Genomic DNA, 18,470 nt, shown 5'->3' on the forward strand with positions numbered 1-18,470 from the left:
GCCTCAAGTTAATTGTAGAAACTGTCAAGAGCAGGAAAGAAAGGAGAATTTGGTAGGTGGGTGGATTTAAAGGTAGAAATAATGTTTGATTATACAAGAGAAAATTATTCCTGGCCCTCTGTCCTGCCTCCCTTCTCTCAGCTGCCAGCGCTTTAGCCATTTTTACTGTTCATTAGTACCTCCACAGGAGGGTGGATAGGGAATAGAGGAGGAGGAAAAAGTAGAAGACTTAAAATCAGCCTTATTAAGATTGGTTTGGTGGATGAGGTGGAAATCATTGTTTACAGCTACATTTTTGATTTTCTTTTTAAAATTCTCTGATTTTCTTTTTCCTCCTCTGTGAAATGGGGAAAACCCTACTTGGAACAGAATTTCTGGTATGATTCAAGAAGACTGGTAATTCTCTTGAAATAATAGACCCTCTGCTCCATGGTGTAACATGTGGCTTCAAGGCTGTTAGGGAGGCGGTGTGGGGATCAAATTCTTGGAAGGAATTATGGAGAGAAAGTATGAAGCTGAGATCTGGAGTGGGAAGAGGGGCATTGGGAATGATGTTACATGAATCACACAGATCCTCCGGGTTAAATCTAACCTAAGAGTCTCCCTCTGATATTAAGAATTGTTGAATGTGTGGGGACACAATTTTATTCTCAGAGTCATAAAAACTGTCAGTGAGGCCATTCAGAGCTGAGAACAAAGAGGGCACAGTGAGTTTTCTTCCCTTCCCAATTGTGTCTGCAAAGGCTGAGGGCTGAAAAGGAGGAAATGAAAGTTCAAACCCAGAAAGAGGCAAAGATATCTTTTAACCCCACTCCTCCCACCCCTGTCCAGGGAGGTAGTTATACTTACAGCTTCATAATCTGCCAATTCCAACCTTGCTTTATTCTGCATTGTCCTCTTACATAGATAAATGGCTAGGAGAAGAAGAGAAATAACATTGCACCAAAACCATGAATGTATCAGGCAAGATGGGTGGTAAGAGACCAGGACACAGGTTCATGCATTTCAAGCTGATGACCTAGAAGGTCATCTGGTTCAAACTCTTCACTTAGCAGATTAGGAAACTGAGGTCCAGGATCATGATTTAGGCTAATTGATTTTCCCTAAGGTCACAAAGTAGTATCTGAGTCAATATTGGGACCCAGATATTAGTCAATATTTAAATGTATTCTAAAGGTCAGGCTTTTAATTCTTATCTCTTCTATTTACTAGTCCTATAGATTTGAATAGGCTGATTAACTAATCTGAGGCTCAGTTTTCTCATTTGCAAATTGGAATTAATACTTGCACTGCTAACTTTATAGGGGTATCTTGAGAATCAAATGAAATAATGTACAAATATAGTAAAGTGTTATAATAATTACTATTAGCAAAAGAAGCAATAGTGCAGTAATTCACCAATCATATATTTGTTGGGCACCTATGTGCCCACTACCATGCTAGAAACTGTGAGAAATCTAAGAAAAGTAGAAGTCATGAATAGCCTCCACTATCATGTTAGGATTTGGTTGGCAAGAATAGAAATATGAGTCACTTGTTGATTTCAGGATATAGCATGACACTTCCATCCCTTGCCCTGAAACATAATACTTTGGGCACAATGTTCCCCTGGTCTGGTAGAATGCACACAACAGGGAAATAATGATTGAATGAATGAAGGCATCTTGGAAGCAGAAATGAAATAGGCTTCAAATTACTCCCTCACTTCTTCTATTTCCCTTGTTTTGTTTGTTTGTTTGTTTTTGTTGTTGTTGTTGTTTTTCTGAGGCAATTAGGGTTAAGTAACTTGCCCAGGGTCACACAGCTAGGAAGTGTTAGGTATCTGAGATCAGATTTGAATTCAGGTTCTCCTGACTTCAGGGCTGGTGCTCTACCTACTGTGCCACCTAGCTGCCCCTCCTCTATTAGTTTCAATGACTTCTTCAAGACTCAGCTCAAATTTCATCTACTCCTTGTGGCTTTTCCTGGTCCCCTCATCCCAAAGTGCTAATCCTTTCCTCTCATAGAATGTCTTGGATCTACTTTGTATATATGTTGAATGTACTTGGTTATTTTCCTATTGCCTCCCTCACATTCTAGTGAGCTTCTTAAAGGCAAGGATTATATTTTTGCCTTTCTTTATATCCTTGCTCTTAACACAATGCTTGGCACATAGTACATATTTAAATAGATGTTTTTTGACTTGACTCCTGGATAGCTAGTGAGACAGAGCATAAGATTGGCAGATATATGGAAGTGGAACACTTTGCATATTGCAAAAACCATCATAGCTGATCCAGTCTCAGGGCAGCTAAAAGTTAGGGATGGAGAGCAATCTGGAATTATGGCCAAAGAGTTATAAAACCCTTTATTTGATCCAGCAATACCGCTTTTAGGTCTGTTTTCCAAGGTGATCAGAGACAAAAGGAAAAGAACATGTTTTTTTTTTTTTTTTTAAACATAATTATAACTGCAGCCTTTGTGGTGGCAGACAATTGGAAATTGAAAGTATGCCCATAAGTTGGGGAATGTCTAAACAAGTTGTGGTACATCATTATGATACAATACTACTGTTCTGTAAGAAATGATGAGCAGGTTGATTTTTTTTAAATGGAAAGACATGCATGAAATAAAGAAGAATGAAATTAGCAAGAACAAAGAGAAGGTTGTGTACAGTAACAGCAATATTGGTTGAAGAAAAATTATACTACTTATATTGAACAGTATAAATACTCAAATTAACCTACAAAGGATCTTCAAAGGAAAATGCTACCTACCTCCAGAGAAGAATTGATAAGCAGAATTATGCATAGTATGGTTTTACACATTCATACACAAATGTATGGATGTGTATATGTGTATTAAATGGTGGCCTTATCTAGTATAGGATGGGGTGAAAGGGAAGGAAACAGTTCAGAATTTAAAACAGAATAAAAAAAAATTTAATTTAATTTAATTTTTTAAAAGTTATAGAGCTGGGCTTACCATTCAGCTCCAAGAGCAGAAAAAGGCAAGAAAATATTTATGTTCAGTATTCCTTCTTCTGTTACTGCTTTGTTTGGAAAACTCAGGATGTGTTTGTGTGTGGGAAAGAGTCCAATAGTTTGTGTAAACACAAATAGAAACAGAAAAGCACAAATTAACATTATCTATGTTATATTGTATTTTTATTCATTTTGTTAAACATTTCCCAGTTATATTTTAGTTGGATTCAGGCTTCATTAGGGAGTTTTGTGAAAAACTTCAGTTTGACCTCTCTGGCTTATATCCCCTCTTCAGACTATGAGGAAATATGTTCAGAGAGTTTAGCCAATAACTCATAAGATGTGGTCAAGTGAGATTCTATAATTACAAATAAATGCCAACTTATTTCTATATAGGGACAATGCTCCTCATTTTGCTATCAGGAAGGCGTTTTTATTCTTCTTTTAGTAGTGGTGATATAATGTATTTATTATCCATTTTTACTCCATATCTCTTGTGACTAAAGTCACAGATGAGGAAGATTGCTGATTAGAATAAGGCAAGAAATCTGTATTTGCAGATTTTTTTTTTTTTTTTTTACTGTGTAAACCCATGAGACCCAGAGAAGTTGAAGCAAGGTAACATAGGAGGTAACTGACAGAGCTAGGTATTTGAATCCATGTCTTCTCTGTACACATATGGTAACCTTTTCAAAGTATAAATTCTCCCTCCATTAGTAGATATATTTTATTATATATAATGATATATATATATGAATATAAACACATATATAATACATGCAATATATTGGTTGTTATATTTTATATACAAGTAAATTTTGGCTAACTTGAGTGGAAAGGTAATTTAAACAAAATGGGTTTTCACATAGGATATAGGACTTGAGGTAAGTTTGGAAGGAAGGTAGGAATCTAAGAGGTAAGAAGTCAGAAAAAAGAACATTTCAGGAATGGGGTAGAGCATGGAAAGAAAGGTATGGAAATGGGAGCTGGATTTCACATACTAATAGCAGAAAGCAAGCCGTTTTCATCATTCTAATCTGCAATGATTTCTCTTTTGCCTGAATCCACTTATCATCTGTACCAAGCCAATTAATACTTAGGTAAATGCTGTTTTGAATTATTCACTAATTGTTTCTGGCATACATTTCTTGTCTTCCCAATATGATGTTAAGCTTCTTAGGAATAGATGCTATATCTTTGACTTCTGAATTCCCTATACTGATTTGCACCTATTATAATTTGAGAACTAGAAAAAAAAAAACTTTAGCCATTTAGTTCATTTCTCTCAGTTTACAGAATAGATACTCAAAGATACTTATTGATTGAATGATTACTACTTCTTTGGGAATGAAATAAGTACTTTAGTATTTTAATTTACTCTAATTTAAAACTACTATAAATTACTATATTAATGATTTTATCTGTGAAATGGGAATGAAATTGTTGAGGCAAGATAATTCAAAGTAATAACTCGATCTCAAGAAGAGCCACATAATAATGTTCTATCCATGAAAATAGAACACATTTAAACTATGAATTTCTGAAATGGTCTTGAAAGAGGAAAAACACATGATATATATAATGTTTATATTATACACATATATAAACATAAACACTAGGAATATCTATTCTGTTTATAAGAGAATAAAAACTTGACTTTGAACCTCTTACCTACTGTCTGAGGCCCTTGAAAATAGTCTCTTTCACATTCATAAGGAATGATGGTGACAAGAAAAAAACAGAGACAAAGGGATTTGCTCTGGAATGGGGCTTTGATGGGTAACATTTCAGCAGCTCCAAAAGCTTATACTTTACTATAAGTCAAATGTATCTCCTCTTCTTGGCCAGGAACTTCAGCCAGAACTATTGATTATAGCATTTAAGGAGTGAATTTCCAGTGAAACAAGCAATAACACATGTAGACAGCTTTCTGCTTATGCATTCGTACTGTCCACAGCTATTTGGAAGTCTAATAATCTGAACTTTATTAGGCTATAAACTATTGTTATTTTATTTCTTCTACTGCTACCATTTAATAATTTCCTCTTCCTTCAAATTTATCTACTGCAAAAGTTATAAGGTTGGGTAATAGATTGATTGCTCATTGGTCAATCAATTAGATGTATCAGTCAGTATCTGCCAAATATTAATTCAGCCGCAAACCCACATCATTTCCCCTGAAGCTGGAATTCTCTCCCTCTAACAGACAATAATTTTCTTAACTGTTTTGAAAGGAAAAAAGGATTTTATTGCCCTTAGAAAAGGAATTAGCTGGGACTGTGATGAAAGCACCTGCTCAAGCCCTACTTCATGTTTTGATAGGTTCTACCAAACTGAAAAGAAAGGCTTTGAACATAGGTCTATTTAATGAGTTCTGTATTTAACCTTAGAGGGTAAGTTTGATCAAGTTTGAAGAAGCTTATCAACAGAAATCTAACTACCATTGATGACTGTTTTGTTTTTTTTTCCAGCCACAACTGCCATTTATTACAAAGCAGGAGTCCTTCCTTCCTTCCTTCCTTCCTTCCTTCCTTCCTTCCTTCCTTCCTTCCTTCCTTCCTTCCTTCCTTCCTTCCTTCCTTCCTTCCTTCCTTCTTCCTTCCTTCCTTCCTTCTTTCCTTCCTTCCTTTCTTCCTTCTTTTCTTCCTTGTTCCCTCCCTCCCTTCCTTCTTTCCTTCCTTCCGTCCTTCCTTCCTTCCTTCCTTCCTTCGTTTCTTCCTTCTTTCCTTCCTTCCTCCCTCCTTCCCTTCCTTCCTCTCTTCTTCCCTTTCTTTCTCCCTCCCTTCCTTCTTTCTTCCCTTCCTTCCTTCCCCCCTTCTTTCCCGCCTCCCTTCCCTATCTCTGTCTCTCTTTGTGTGTCTCTGTGTCTGTCTCCCTTCCTCTCCTCCTCTTTTGTTAAGGCAACTATAGGATACAATGAATAGAGCATGGAGCTAGGAATCAGGAAAACTTGAATTTAAATTTCATTTCAGACCATTACTGTATTGTGACCCTGGGCAAACTCATGCAACTTCTGTCTGTCTTAGTCTCCTCAAATGTAAAATGGAAATAATATTAGCATCTACCTCACAGGGTTGTTGTGAGAATTAAATGGGGGCAATAGTTGTAAAGCATTTAGCAAAGTGCCTGGACCACAGTTAGGTGTTTAATAAATGTTGATTCCTTTCTCTTCTTGTCCCCCCTCCCTCCTTTTTGTTCCGTGGATCCCTTGGACAATCCATAACATGTAAGGTAAGGATGGGGGTACTCTAATAAGTGGAAGTCTATGGACGTCTTTTGAGGATAATGTTTTAAAATGCATAAAACAAAATACAAAAGATTACAAAGGAAATTGACGATATTAAAATGCAATTATCAAAGTAATTTTTTAAAAATTCATAGGACTTCCAAAATTCAACCACAGATCTCTAAAAGGGTCCAAGGACCACATGTTAAGAACCCTTTAAGGAGTGGATTCATTCCCTGAATTGTGGGAAGGGTACCCAGACTGATGATCTCATATTTCTCTGTAACATTAAAGTTCCTTATTACTAAAGGTAATGGTAATGAAGTGTCAGGTGTCACTGCTACCTCAGCTAGTGTATATCCATTCTCTTCCATTAAGGATATGAAATCAGATGAGCCTTGAAGGATCTTCTTGGCCAGATACGATCTAATTGTGCCAAATCTAATAACTTATTCTCCTGAGTCAGGGTGAATTCTACTCCTACCTCTCCTTAAGCTCCTCCATAGATTCTTGTTATGATTTTTAATAAGCCTATGAGGTTGGATGTGGAAAGTGGTCATTATTATCATGGTCCTGCCTTATCTACATGGCATCTCTGTAAGGCACAGAAGTCTCTAGGATCCATTGTATTGAATGGCCCTTATAAGAACTTCTCTCCTACTCCTCTCCTGGGACTTCTTCGTTTTCTGTGTGCTGTGCACCTTCCTCCATTATGAAGAGTTCCCAAGAGTTGAGGGCTTATTAAATGTCAAGTAAATGAAAAAGAGCCAAACATGGGAACCCCCCAGGACACAGACAAATTATTTTACAGTTGCTCAGACACTAAGCATTTGTCTTGCAAGCTCCCAGCAGTAACCTGTAGGAACTGGAGGTTGCTTCAGTTCTCACCGTAGTCAGTGTTTTCAGGTTCCCAGCAGTTGGAGGGCCAGAAGTATGGAGCCTGCAAAACAATAGAGTGTGAGGAAACAGGAGCCTCCTGGTACTATTCCCTTTCCTTCCAGGGTACTGAACTCTGTTCCACCTTCCCCTTTCTACGGTTGTCCCATGCTGATCAAATGAGAGGGAGATTGACAAAAAGGTGTTTGGGGTAAAGGGAGGGCTGACTTACCTGGAATCGATAAAAGGTGCCATCATCCTTCAGGGTAAGGACATGGTCTGATATGGGAAAGATGTAACCCTGGGCAGCTACAAGGCTTCCCAAGTGTATTGCTTCTACTGTAGATCAGGGGACAAGAGAGAAATAATTAGAAAGCTATTAGACTCAGCACCTGCTACTCAAATCTAAACTGTTTAAAGTAACCATAATGGGATGCTATAACAACTTGATAACTATGTTTCTAACTTCAAAAGTGGTGGAGGTTATATGGAGAGGGAAAGCATTAGGGAGAAGGATCTTGATGACAAAGAAAAGCTTCCTATTTGCAGTTACTTCTTTGGTCTCTAAAGTTTGGTTTCCCAGGGATACAGATCTGTTGCTTTCCCCAGTACTCTTACCATCCTCTTGCCTTCTAAATGGTATTTCCAAATTCCTTTTTAAACTCCACTTTTTGCATTACAAACTTCTCATGTAACTATTATGAAGCCAGGTACCAACATTTACAAAATAAGATCCCAGAATAATCCAAGAAGATACCACAATAGCTTCTTTGTTGGCTCCCTTCAGGAAGGGTGAGGGTACCATTTTCAATAGTGATACCAGGGTTGCTTTGTATCTTATGCTGCACACCCTCCTATAGCTCTCCCACAACAGCGGTAGAAATGAAATTGAAATCACCTCTATCCTATGGATATAAAATAGGTTGGAAGAAAGAAAGTACACAGAGAGACTATTATGATAGCAAAAAGTTCTATCTAATGGGATACTTTCAAACATTCACCTTTGCTACTTTAAAATAGAAAGGACCAGTTAGTTGAAAGACTACTGGATTGTGAACCAGAAAACCTGGGCTTTTGTGCCTGCTGTAGGGCTTCCTTAGGCCAGTCACTTATATGAGAAAGCTGAATTGATCTATCTGGATGATCTCATAATGTGTGCATCCAGATTTCCTCTAGAACTTCTAGGGGCTCCAGAAGCAACTTAGTATGATTATTGCAATTTTTATACTGCTTGATGTTATAGTGATTTTATATTGGTATCATCATCATAAGGAATCCTAATGCTCATAAAGCATATGAGCAAAGACAAAGTGTACATTTCCACTTTTCAAATCTATGTTAATCCTGTGACAACCACTTAAAGCTCACAGCTTTTGACTAACTAAAATTTCTTGCCTGTGAGCTATTCTTCTTCTGATGTCTCACTTAGTGAACTCAAATCTTCTCCCAATTTCTGGTTAAGATAAAGAAACTTTTCCTATCTAAGTTTTACCAAGCTTGGAATAATAAGACATCTGATAATTTCTCTACCATATCTGTGTCTGATTAAGAATACTCCCTCTCATTTTTAGCATCAATTACCTGTTCTACCCTAAGCCCCTTTTGGGAGTATACAACCCTGCTACTTGAACCCCAACATTATACATGCGCTTTCTGCTACATGGCTTCCTTCCCTTCCCACTGAGTGATTCTTATATCCATGGAAACAAACTATATTGCTTGACTATATTGCTGAATAATGTGTATGTCTTTTTATCTGCTTGCTGTACCATATAATTATGAAGCTATTATTTGTATCAGCTTCCTGAGGCTCAATTTCTCATCCCTAGACCCATCTTTGCTTTAATCTAAGTCCTGAGGCCAAAAAAAAAAAATAGTGCATAGTAACTCAGCATTAGAGATGGTCGATCCCCAGGCTACTACCAGTTAGTTGTATGGTGACTCAGCATTGAAGAACAAAGGTGCTTTGAGCAATCCCCTCATTAGTTCCAGGCAAGAGGAGCAGATAACTCAATAGAACTTTTAAAAGGAGAGAATTTACTGCTTCAGGCACTTTGCTCTGATTTTCCTGTGTAGCATGACTCTTTCTGCAGACTCCCTGTGAGAAGTTTGTAGGTATGGGCTATATTCTCTTTCCTTACACCATTGGCACTCCTTTTTTTCCCCTGAGGCAATTGGGGTTAAATGACTTGCCTAGAGTCACACTGCTAGGAAACGTTAAATGTCTGAAGTCAAATTTGAACTCAGGTTCTCCTGACGTCAGGGTTAGTGCTCTATCCACCGTGACACCTAGCTGCCCCAACCTCCGGCACCCCTAAAGTAGGAATAAGGACTTGACAAATGGAGGCCCCAGGCTGCCTTTCTTATGTTTTGTTTCCTTTTCTGAGTAGGTGATTGAACACTATTCTTGAGGTGGACATATTTATGTTTGCAGATCACCTTGTAAGTTCAAGAAATACAGAAAATCTAAGTTCCATTGGGTCAACTAGTAGAAAGAAGAGGAATCTCCAGAAATCACTCTAGTCATCTTGGAGGAGATAATCTGTAAGAGGATTCCCCCAAGCCTGGTTTATTTTAGCAGAATATATGAGTTGGTTGTTGTTTGGACAGTGCGGAACTCAAGTGAAAAGTAAAATGCCTGGTTTGTGGTTTTGCAAACCATTCTATTTTCTGATGAAGTGAAAGTATCAGTCAGTAAGAGATTATAATAGTAATTTTAAGTTGTCATAATAGTAATTCTAAGTTGTTCTGTCAGTGTGTGTTGTGAGTCTGTTGTGTGTATGAAATAAATGTTCTCCACTTACTCCTCAAAATTGGACTTAACTTTAGTTAGTTTCAGTTTTCACGTGTGCAAAGAAAGGATAATAATAATAATGACCTTGCCTATCTCCCAGAACTGTCCTGAGGATCCAATGGGACAATTTTAAAGCAATTTTTATTATGCGTAAAGTTAGATTGAAAAGTAAAATGAAGAAAACTAATGAAAAATTAATTCTCAATAAGCCTATGTTGTGTATTAATGTAGCATAACAGTCTCTTAAGATTAAAAAATTAAATGCTAGACCTAGAAATAAAAAAAATATGTTCAAGGAATCCTTAATTTTTTGAGTTCTCAGTTTCAAAGACTACTTGTTTCCACTTAGGATGACAGAATCATAGCCCAGTGATAAAAGGATAAGTTAGAAAGGACTGTGGAGATCAAAAAATTACCTAATGCAATCCTTCAATTTTATAGGTGAGGAAACTGAAGAGGTGAAGGGACTAAGTTAAATTCACACAATGAATCAATGAGTGCCAAAACTCTAACTGTTAACTCTTTTTAGTTCTCAGACTGATGTTACATATATTCATATATGCATTCATATATATATATATATAATGTCCATATATTTGTGATATATGTTTATACATATTTAAATGTCTATATCACATTCACATAATTTATTGTTTTATTATATTACATTTATGTTTATTATATGTTTATCCACCTGTATTTATATACATTTATATGTATATATGAATACATATACATAATTACATATTATACATATATATCATATATATGCATAATCAAACTTTCCAGTAAGAACCACATTATGGAATATATGAATTTGATCACAGATTCTGATTTATAGCATCCATCTTAATGAAGTTTTTCTGAGCTCTCTTTACTACTTAATACTTATCTATTTATCATTTTAAAATCAGCCATCTTAGACAATAGCTAAATCTCAGTCTCTCTCTCTTTATCTCTCTCTCTCTTTCTCTCTCTCATACACACACACACACACACACACACACACACACACACTTTTTTTGCCGAGACAATTGTGGTTAAGTGACTTGCCCATAATCACACAGCTAGGAAGTGTTGAGTGAATGAGGTTAAATTTGAACTCAGGTCCTCTTGACTTCAGGCTGGTGCTCTATCCACTGCGCCACCTAGCTGCCCTTGGCTTAATCTCTTTTTAAGAAAAATTGACCAAATATTAAAGACAGAATATTTTTATTGCCTATTGCCCTCTTAATTTTCCTCATAATTAGGATGAGTCTTCTTGTTGTTCCCAAAATCCCAAAATTATCAGTTTGCTTATTTATCAGGTTATGGTTTGAGAAATTTTTTTCTTCAATAGTATTTTTTTTTCCAATCACATGCGAAAATCATGTTCAACTTTCATTTATGTAAGATTTTGAGTTTCAAAGTTTTTCTCCCTCCTTCCCCTTTCCCCCAACATTGCAAGCAATCTGATACAGGTTAAACATGTACAATTCTTCTCTACATATTTCCATATTTATCATGTTACATAAGAAAAATCAGGTCAGAAAGGAAAAAATGAGGAAAAGAAAAAACCAAAAAGCAAGCAAACAACAACATAAAAGGTGAAAATACTATGTTGTGATCCACATTCAGTTCCCACAGTCCTTTTTCTGGATGCAGATGGCTCTCTCTTTTACAACTCTATTAGAATTGGCCTGAAACACCTTATTGTTGAAAAGAGCCATATCTATCAGAATTGTTCATCAGATAATCTTCTTTTCACTATGTACAATGTTCTCTTGGCTCTCTTCACTTCACTTAACATCAGTTCATGTAAATCTCTCCAGACCTTTCTGAAATCATGCTGCTGATAGCTTCTTATAGAACAATAATATTCCATAATATCCATATATCATAACTTATTTAGTCATTCACCAATTGATGGGCATCCATTCAATTTCCGGTTTCCTGTCACTACAAAAGGACTGCTACAAATATTTTTTTGCAGATGTGGGTCCTTTTCTGTGGGTTGAGAATTTCATATTTTCCTTTGAATTCATTATTATTATTATTATTATTATTATTATTATTATTATTATTTTTAGTGAGGCAATTAGGGTTGTAACTTTCTTAGCATCATACAGCTAGGAAGTATTAAATGTCTGAGGATAGATTTGAACTCAGGTCTTCCTGACTCCAGGGCCAGTGCTCTAATCAGTGTACCATTTAGCTCCTCTCAATGTATTTTTTTTAAAAGCTCATAAAACAAGTGTGATTTTTTTTTTAAAAAGTAGTCATCTGTAAGTCAGACCCAATGCAACCTAATTGTGTGTCTTCTTAGTATGTGATGTATTTCTCAGTTTAGACATCACAGGCTTGCTGAGTAAAAGAAATTACTGTGCTCAGAATCTACCAATGTAGATGCCAGAAGAAGCAAAATGGTATAGTAGATTGAGATCTAGTTTTAATTCGTAAGATTAAGGTTCATGTGCTTCCACAAGACAGCACTTTGTTACCATAGGCAAATAACCTTCCTGCCTCAAGTTTCTGGGGCAGCTTTGGGGCACCAAAGTGCACTGAGCCTGAAGCCCAGGAAGATTCATCTTTAGTTCAAATTAGTTCAAATCCAGCCACAGACACTTACTAGTTGTGTGACTCTGACCAAGTCACTTAGCCTGGTTTACTTCAGTTTCCTCATCTGTAAAAATGAACTGGAGAAGGAAATGGCAAACCACTCTGGTATCTTTGCTAAGAAGATACCAAATGAATTCATGAAGAGTCAGATATAACTGAGATGATTGAACAACAAGAAATCTGGTCTCTTTCTATTTCGGTCCATCGTTCAGATTTTCTTAAAATATAGGATCACATCATGACCCATACAATAAATTCCAGTGGCTTCCTATTATTTCCAGAATATAGTAAAAAATTCTCTATTTAACTTTTAAAACTGTTTACAAGCTGGCCCCTTTCTATCACACTTTCTAGTCTTACTGCACTCATGATGTACTGGCTCAAACAAGCTCCCAAGAGCTGATTATTAAATTTTCATTATGAGCATTTACATTTTGGAAATTGGCAAATTTTAAAAATCAGGATTTGATTTATCATTAAATTTATCACTCTGTTAATGGTTTAGACTTTTAAAAGTTATTGAAAATGTTAAAAATACAGATTATACTTTAAAGTATTTCAGGAATGCTTTTCTCCCCTGAGACTTGATTATTAAACATTTACCACCAGATCCCTGTCCAAACTCAATCTTCCAACTCCTTTTCACTGCTGTTTCCCATCCCTAGAACACTCTCCCTCCTTATTTTTGTCCTTAGTTTTCCTGGCTTCCTTCAAGATTGACTTCAAATCCCACCTTTAGGAAGAAAGTAGCTTCTCCTGCTCCCCTTAGCCACCAGTGGCTTTCCTGTTCAGATAACCTCTCTACTGTTTTTAATCTAACTTGTAGCTACCTAGTCACGTGTCACCTTTTTTTTTTCTAAAAGTGTGAGTTTTTGAAGGGCAAAGTCTGTTTTTCTTTGTATCCTCATTGTCTATATCCCCTTTAGTACATAATAGATAATAAATTTTTATTGATCAAATGACTAAAGACATCTCTGCAATTAGACAACTCGCTAATCATCAGCATTCCATCAATGGAGAAAAGGAAGGACATTTATTAAGTATCAGGAACTATGTGCTAAACATTTCAAAACATTATCTCACAATCCTCACAAATAACTTTGAGAGGTAGGGGCTATTATCAGGTAGTAGTTAAATAATTCAGTCACAGACATACCATAAATGTCAAGACCTGATTTGAACTCAGATTTTTCTGATTCCTGGCCCAATATTATGTCCTCTTTATCATCTAGCTACCACTGTATAGAGATTATATCTGTATAATTTCTTTTCCCTTCTACAAAGGTAAGTCTTATAGAGCTTCAGAAGCACAATCTTAGTACCCTGTGGTACACATATGGGACAATTGAATAGAATTTTCCAGTCTTCTATAAGAGGGCTATAAAGAAGGCTTATATTACTTATAATTATGATTTGTGTAGGGATGCTGGGAAACCCCAAAATAAGAAAATATACAAATATATTAGTATAATATGCTGCTTGGGAGCAAACAGCAAAATTTTAATAATAAAAGTCAGAAAGAAAACAATAAGATGTCTCCACTCTTTAGTGAATGGACTTTTTAGTAGGTCAAGTTCTCATTCAGAGGCCTGATTTATATTGGCAATATAAGTTTACTTTGTACACAATTTTAAGACACGTAGCTGTCTATTTATCTGTGGTATTGAAGCATCAGGTTTTCTAGGCCATAGCACATTGAATGCATCAGATTAGAATGGGGATACTTTTAGAAGGAGTCATAAGGATAACTCTACAAAGTTATACCATAAAATTGGACATTTAGGGAAAAGGTATAAAAATCTTAAATAATCCTCCCTCCCCTAGCACTCAGGGACCATTTAATTCAGGGGCAAATAGCCCTTCACACTTCAAAGATATTATTGTATGATAGTGTTTGGTGTGCATCATAATGACCCTAAGGCAAAAATAAATGGCTAAACCATATTCAGTACACTCTGTTTAAGAAGGCAAGGAAATGTGAAATATATTTTAGAAATGCACTACTCTGATGTTCTCATAGGTCTATGATTTCATCAATGGGGCACTATTTCCAATGGTGCAGATAAAAATCCTCTCATGCCTTTCCAATCTGTGATACTCTTGACTATACCCTTCAATTTATTCTACACAGAGGATACACTGAACATGCTAGGGGTCTTTCTTTGGAGATCTTGATCCCCATGTAGGTGCCAATGAAGTACTTGAATTTTCTGCTGGTTAAGACTTTCTCTTGATATATGCCCAGCCTACCTCCTTAATCAGTCACACATTCTTCCCCCACCACATTTCTTTTAGAGTATTTTTTAAACAATACTTCTCCTATGCATTTTTTATTAATAAGATGCTATGCCCTACTCACAATCCACTAATCTTTCTTCCCTAGTCTTTACAGTAGTCTATGATTTTAATCCTTTGGAAACTGTGTCATTCCATGCAGTCCTATGACATCACCATATCATTGCTGATATAAAAAAGTAATACTCTGTTTCAAGGATAAACTTGAGGTCATCAAAAATACTGCACAATTTCCCAAATTCATTCTAGCAAATTCTTTTCTTAATCAAATGTGAACCTAAATCACTATGAATCTGTAATAACTCTTCCATATATGCTGATGAGCTCTATACATTGTTCATCAATTCAATTGTATATATCGTATTCTAGATAATCAGCTTTATTTATCCATTTGTTTTTTCTGCTATAAATAACAATTCTAATAAGCGACCAATTTTTAAGGCTTACAATAATCAAAGCCTTAAAATGACTAATACAATTTCATCTACAAATAGAAGCATCAGGAGGACCTCACCAACTTCAGAGAATTCCTCTTCTATTAGGAATCTATGCTGAGCAGCTTCAGTGAGAATAGTAAACATCCTAATCATTGTTTATTGTAGAATATTATTTGCCAAATCCTGTCTATACCATTTGCATATCTTCTTCAAGGATACTTTTGATAATTATGTAGATTATAGTCATACATAACTTTTAGAGATGAAAAAAATCAGAAGTTATTTTTTGAATCACTTTTTAAAAGTTATATAGAATGTCCCAAACATCTTAGAGCAATTTAAACATTTAATGGTGTTTTAAAAGTTTTAAATTTAAAAACTTCACTAAGAGAATTGGAATATTTTATAATGTTCAAGATTTTTTTTTGCATTTTTATATTGTCCTCTAGGCTTATGAAATGATTCCTCAACATCTTTGAACTGTGTCACTTTCAGCATGAATTTCTCCTTGATTTGTATGAAGTATTTTAATTTTATTTAGTGAAATTTCTGCATCTTTATATAATATATTGAGGACTATTATGTTAGAGACTAAAACATGGTGATTCCATTGTCATTGATGAAGAAAAATAGTTTGTTGTAGCAATCTTGACAGATCTTTTCCAATTTTGTCTATTATATTCCCATATTATCTTTAAATGTCCTTAGGATGACCTGGCTTAAAATATGTATCTTCCCAAGCTTTTTGTAAGTTTGTTACTCTATTCATTATTCTTTGCTTTTTAAAAATGAGAAAACACTGCTTATAATCTTTCAATATCCACTGCTCAAAAGCTTTTCAAATGAATTTATAATACAAACATGGCTCTTACATGCCATACCTCTTTTCTTACCAAGGAGATCATGTTTGTGAGGAGGTGAAATCAGATCCATCATCCCAATTGCTGACCAACTGATGATGAAGTTCTCTATTCTTAGCTAAGCTGGTCCACAGAAATTGGACACAGACCATACTCAAGATGTAACATGGTAAGCTCTGCCACAATTTGTAAAGCACTGATCATGAATTATGAGAAGCTACCTCCCCAGTGGATGGATGAGAATATTTGTCTGAGACTCTCAAGTAGACAATTGGAGGGGAAACTTTTTTGTTTTGTTTTTTTAAGAGGAAATAGGGACTGCTTCTCTCCACCTTTAGAGCTTTTCAGACCTGACAGAACTGTGTAGGTCTCTTGCCCTTGGGACATTGAATAGGCTTTGTAAGGCCCCCAGAGACCTGTACTAAAAATTAATCACCTGATTAGAATACTGCATCTTCATGTAGTCAGAAAGAATCCCCTTTTAGAACTTTATGAGAATTTTAGAGTCCATCATGATGAAAAGACATTAGAATAAGATTTTGAAAAACCTTAAGACTAGATTGGTTTAACAAAAGTTTGGGGGAGGCTGGGTCTTTTGGGACATAGGGGCTAGTGGAGAGAGGAGAAAAACGGATTTAAAAGATAGGCACAAGGGAAGGAGGAATAGAATTTGAAACTCAACATTTTTTTAAAGTATAAAAACTGATTTAACAGGAAATTGAAGAAAAAAATAAAAACAAATTTTAACGTTAAAAATATATGCACAACTAAAATCAGAGATAAAACCTCTTCTCATTTCATTTATTGGCTTCCTATGGAAACAAAAAGATTCCTATGAGGAATCTTAGCAAATAATTAAATATCTTAATTGTGGATCAGGCAATTGGGCTTTAATGATTTGCTCTGAAATAATGTTCAATGATAATGCTTATCTTTAATTGTTGTCGTTACAGAAAATTCTTCTTATTTCATTAGGATCTCTTATTCTTAATACTCTCTCTAAGGCACTCAGAATATAGTACAGTTTCTCATTTCCCCTGAAGGTGATCTAACTTTCTAGACAGATATTTGATTGGGGCGGGGGGAGGGCAGAAGAAACTGCTTTCTCCAAAAGAGTTATTTTTAGTGATCAGAACACTTATTTATAAGCCCAGCTTTGAAAAAAAGATTTCATTCCATTTTGGCATCCTGGTTAGAGGAATCTATCAATACAGAGACCATATAGTCAACTCCATAGGGATTAAATACCTGGGTCCTCAATAGCAAGGTTCTTCATAATCCACTGCACAATGTCGGTACCTGTAACGACAAAACATTCCCATCTCAAGACTTTAGGATATTTTAACATTTGGGAAGTTTTTAGAGTCTTGATAATGAAGATAAATTCTCTATGAAAGATTCAGATAGAGGTCTTGTAGTCAAGTGCTCTGTTGGAGAGTTATTGCTTCTCATGGCCAAGAAAAAGCTTTTAGTCTCTTCTCTTGCTTTTAATCCAGTTGTTCTCTAGCTATTGTTCTGTTCTGGTGTTCAGTGACTATCTACATCATATACTATACCCCCTAGATCAAGAGTTCTTAACCTGAGGTCCATTAATTTTAATTTTTAAAATGAAATTAGCATTTAAAATATAGTATGCTAATTATATCTCAATATTTCTAGTTTCCTTTGTAATTCTGTATATTTTATTTTAAGCATTTAAAAACATCATTCTGAGAAGGAATCCATTATCTCCACCAGACTTACAAAGGAAGTTAAGAACCTCTGCCTTAGATAAAACCTATGTGACTTCTTGGGAGTATTCAAATTTGAGATGACACATAGAGTACTTCATGCAATTTACATATATTATCTCAGCTATGCCTCAAGACAGACTTGTAAGGTAGGTGATATAATAATATGTTGAAAATACAAGGTAACAATATAATACTATAATACTGTATACAATTATAATGTTATATATATTGTCTATATCTTCTAAGGTGGGTGATATTATTATGATATGTTGAAATTATAATGTAAGAATATAATACTGTAGATAGTATGTATTTCTATTCATATATATTATTGTATATATTATATATATATAAATTTGTAAAGTAAGTGATATTATTATATTATGCAGATAAAAAATAACTTTTGAAAAGTGACTTTCCCAGGATCATACAACTTATTAAGATCCAAGGTGGTATTTGAACCTAAAAATACTGCATTCTATTGATTGGTTATACAGGGCAAAGTTCCATGATGCCAACTCATCAGGCACATTCCAGAGAATCATCCCACAGCTGAAAAAAAGTATCAAATGTATTATCATGCCTAGGAAAATGCTTAATTTCCCCCTTATATTGTGGTTCCTTTTCCCTTGTCCACCTGAAAGCCTTCACGGAAAACACAGACTGGATTTTTAAAAGAATGATTTTG

General features: G+C 35.3%; 1 protein-coding gene across 1 annotated transcript in view; it reads right to left on the bottom strand.

The window, feature by feature from the left end:
* Nucleotides 1-18,470, bottom strand: part of RGS6 (regulator of G protein signaling 6) — a 610,477-nt gene that overhangs the window by 125,080 nt on the left and 466,927 nt on the right. The window contains 4 exon segments of the mRNA XM_031952584.1: nucleotides 850-914; nucleotides 7,078-7,129; nucleotides 7,298-7,404; nucleotides 17,298-17,348. Of these exon segments, the coding sequence (XP_031808444.1) occupies nucleotides 850-914; nucleotides 7,078-7,129; nucleotides 7,298-7,404; nucleotides 17,298-17,348 (275 nt within the window).

The sequence above is a fragment of the Sarcophilus harrisii genome, chromosome 2 (assembly GCF_902635505.1).
Source record: "Sarcophilus harrisii chromosome 2, mSarHar1.11, whole genome shotgun sequence".
In the NCBI taxonomy this organism is placed as follows: Eukaryota; Metazoa; Chordata; class Mammalia; order Dasyuromorphia; family Dasyuridae; genus Sarcophilus; species Sarcophilus harrisii.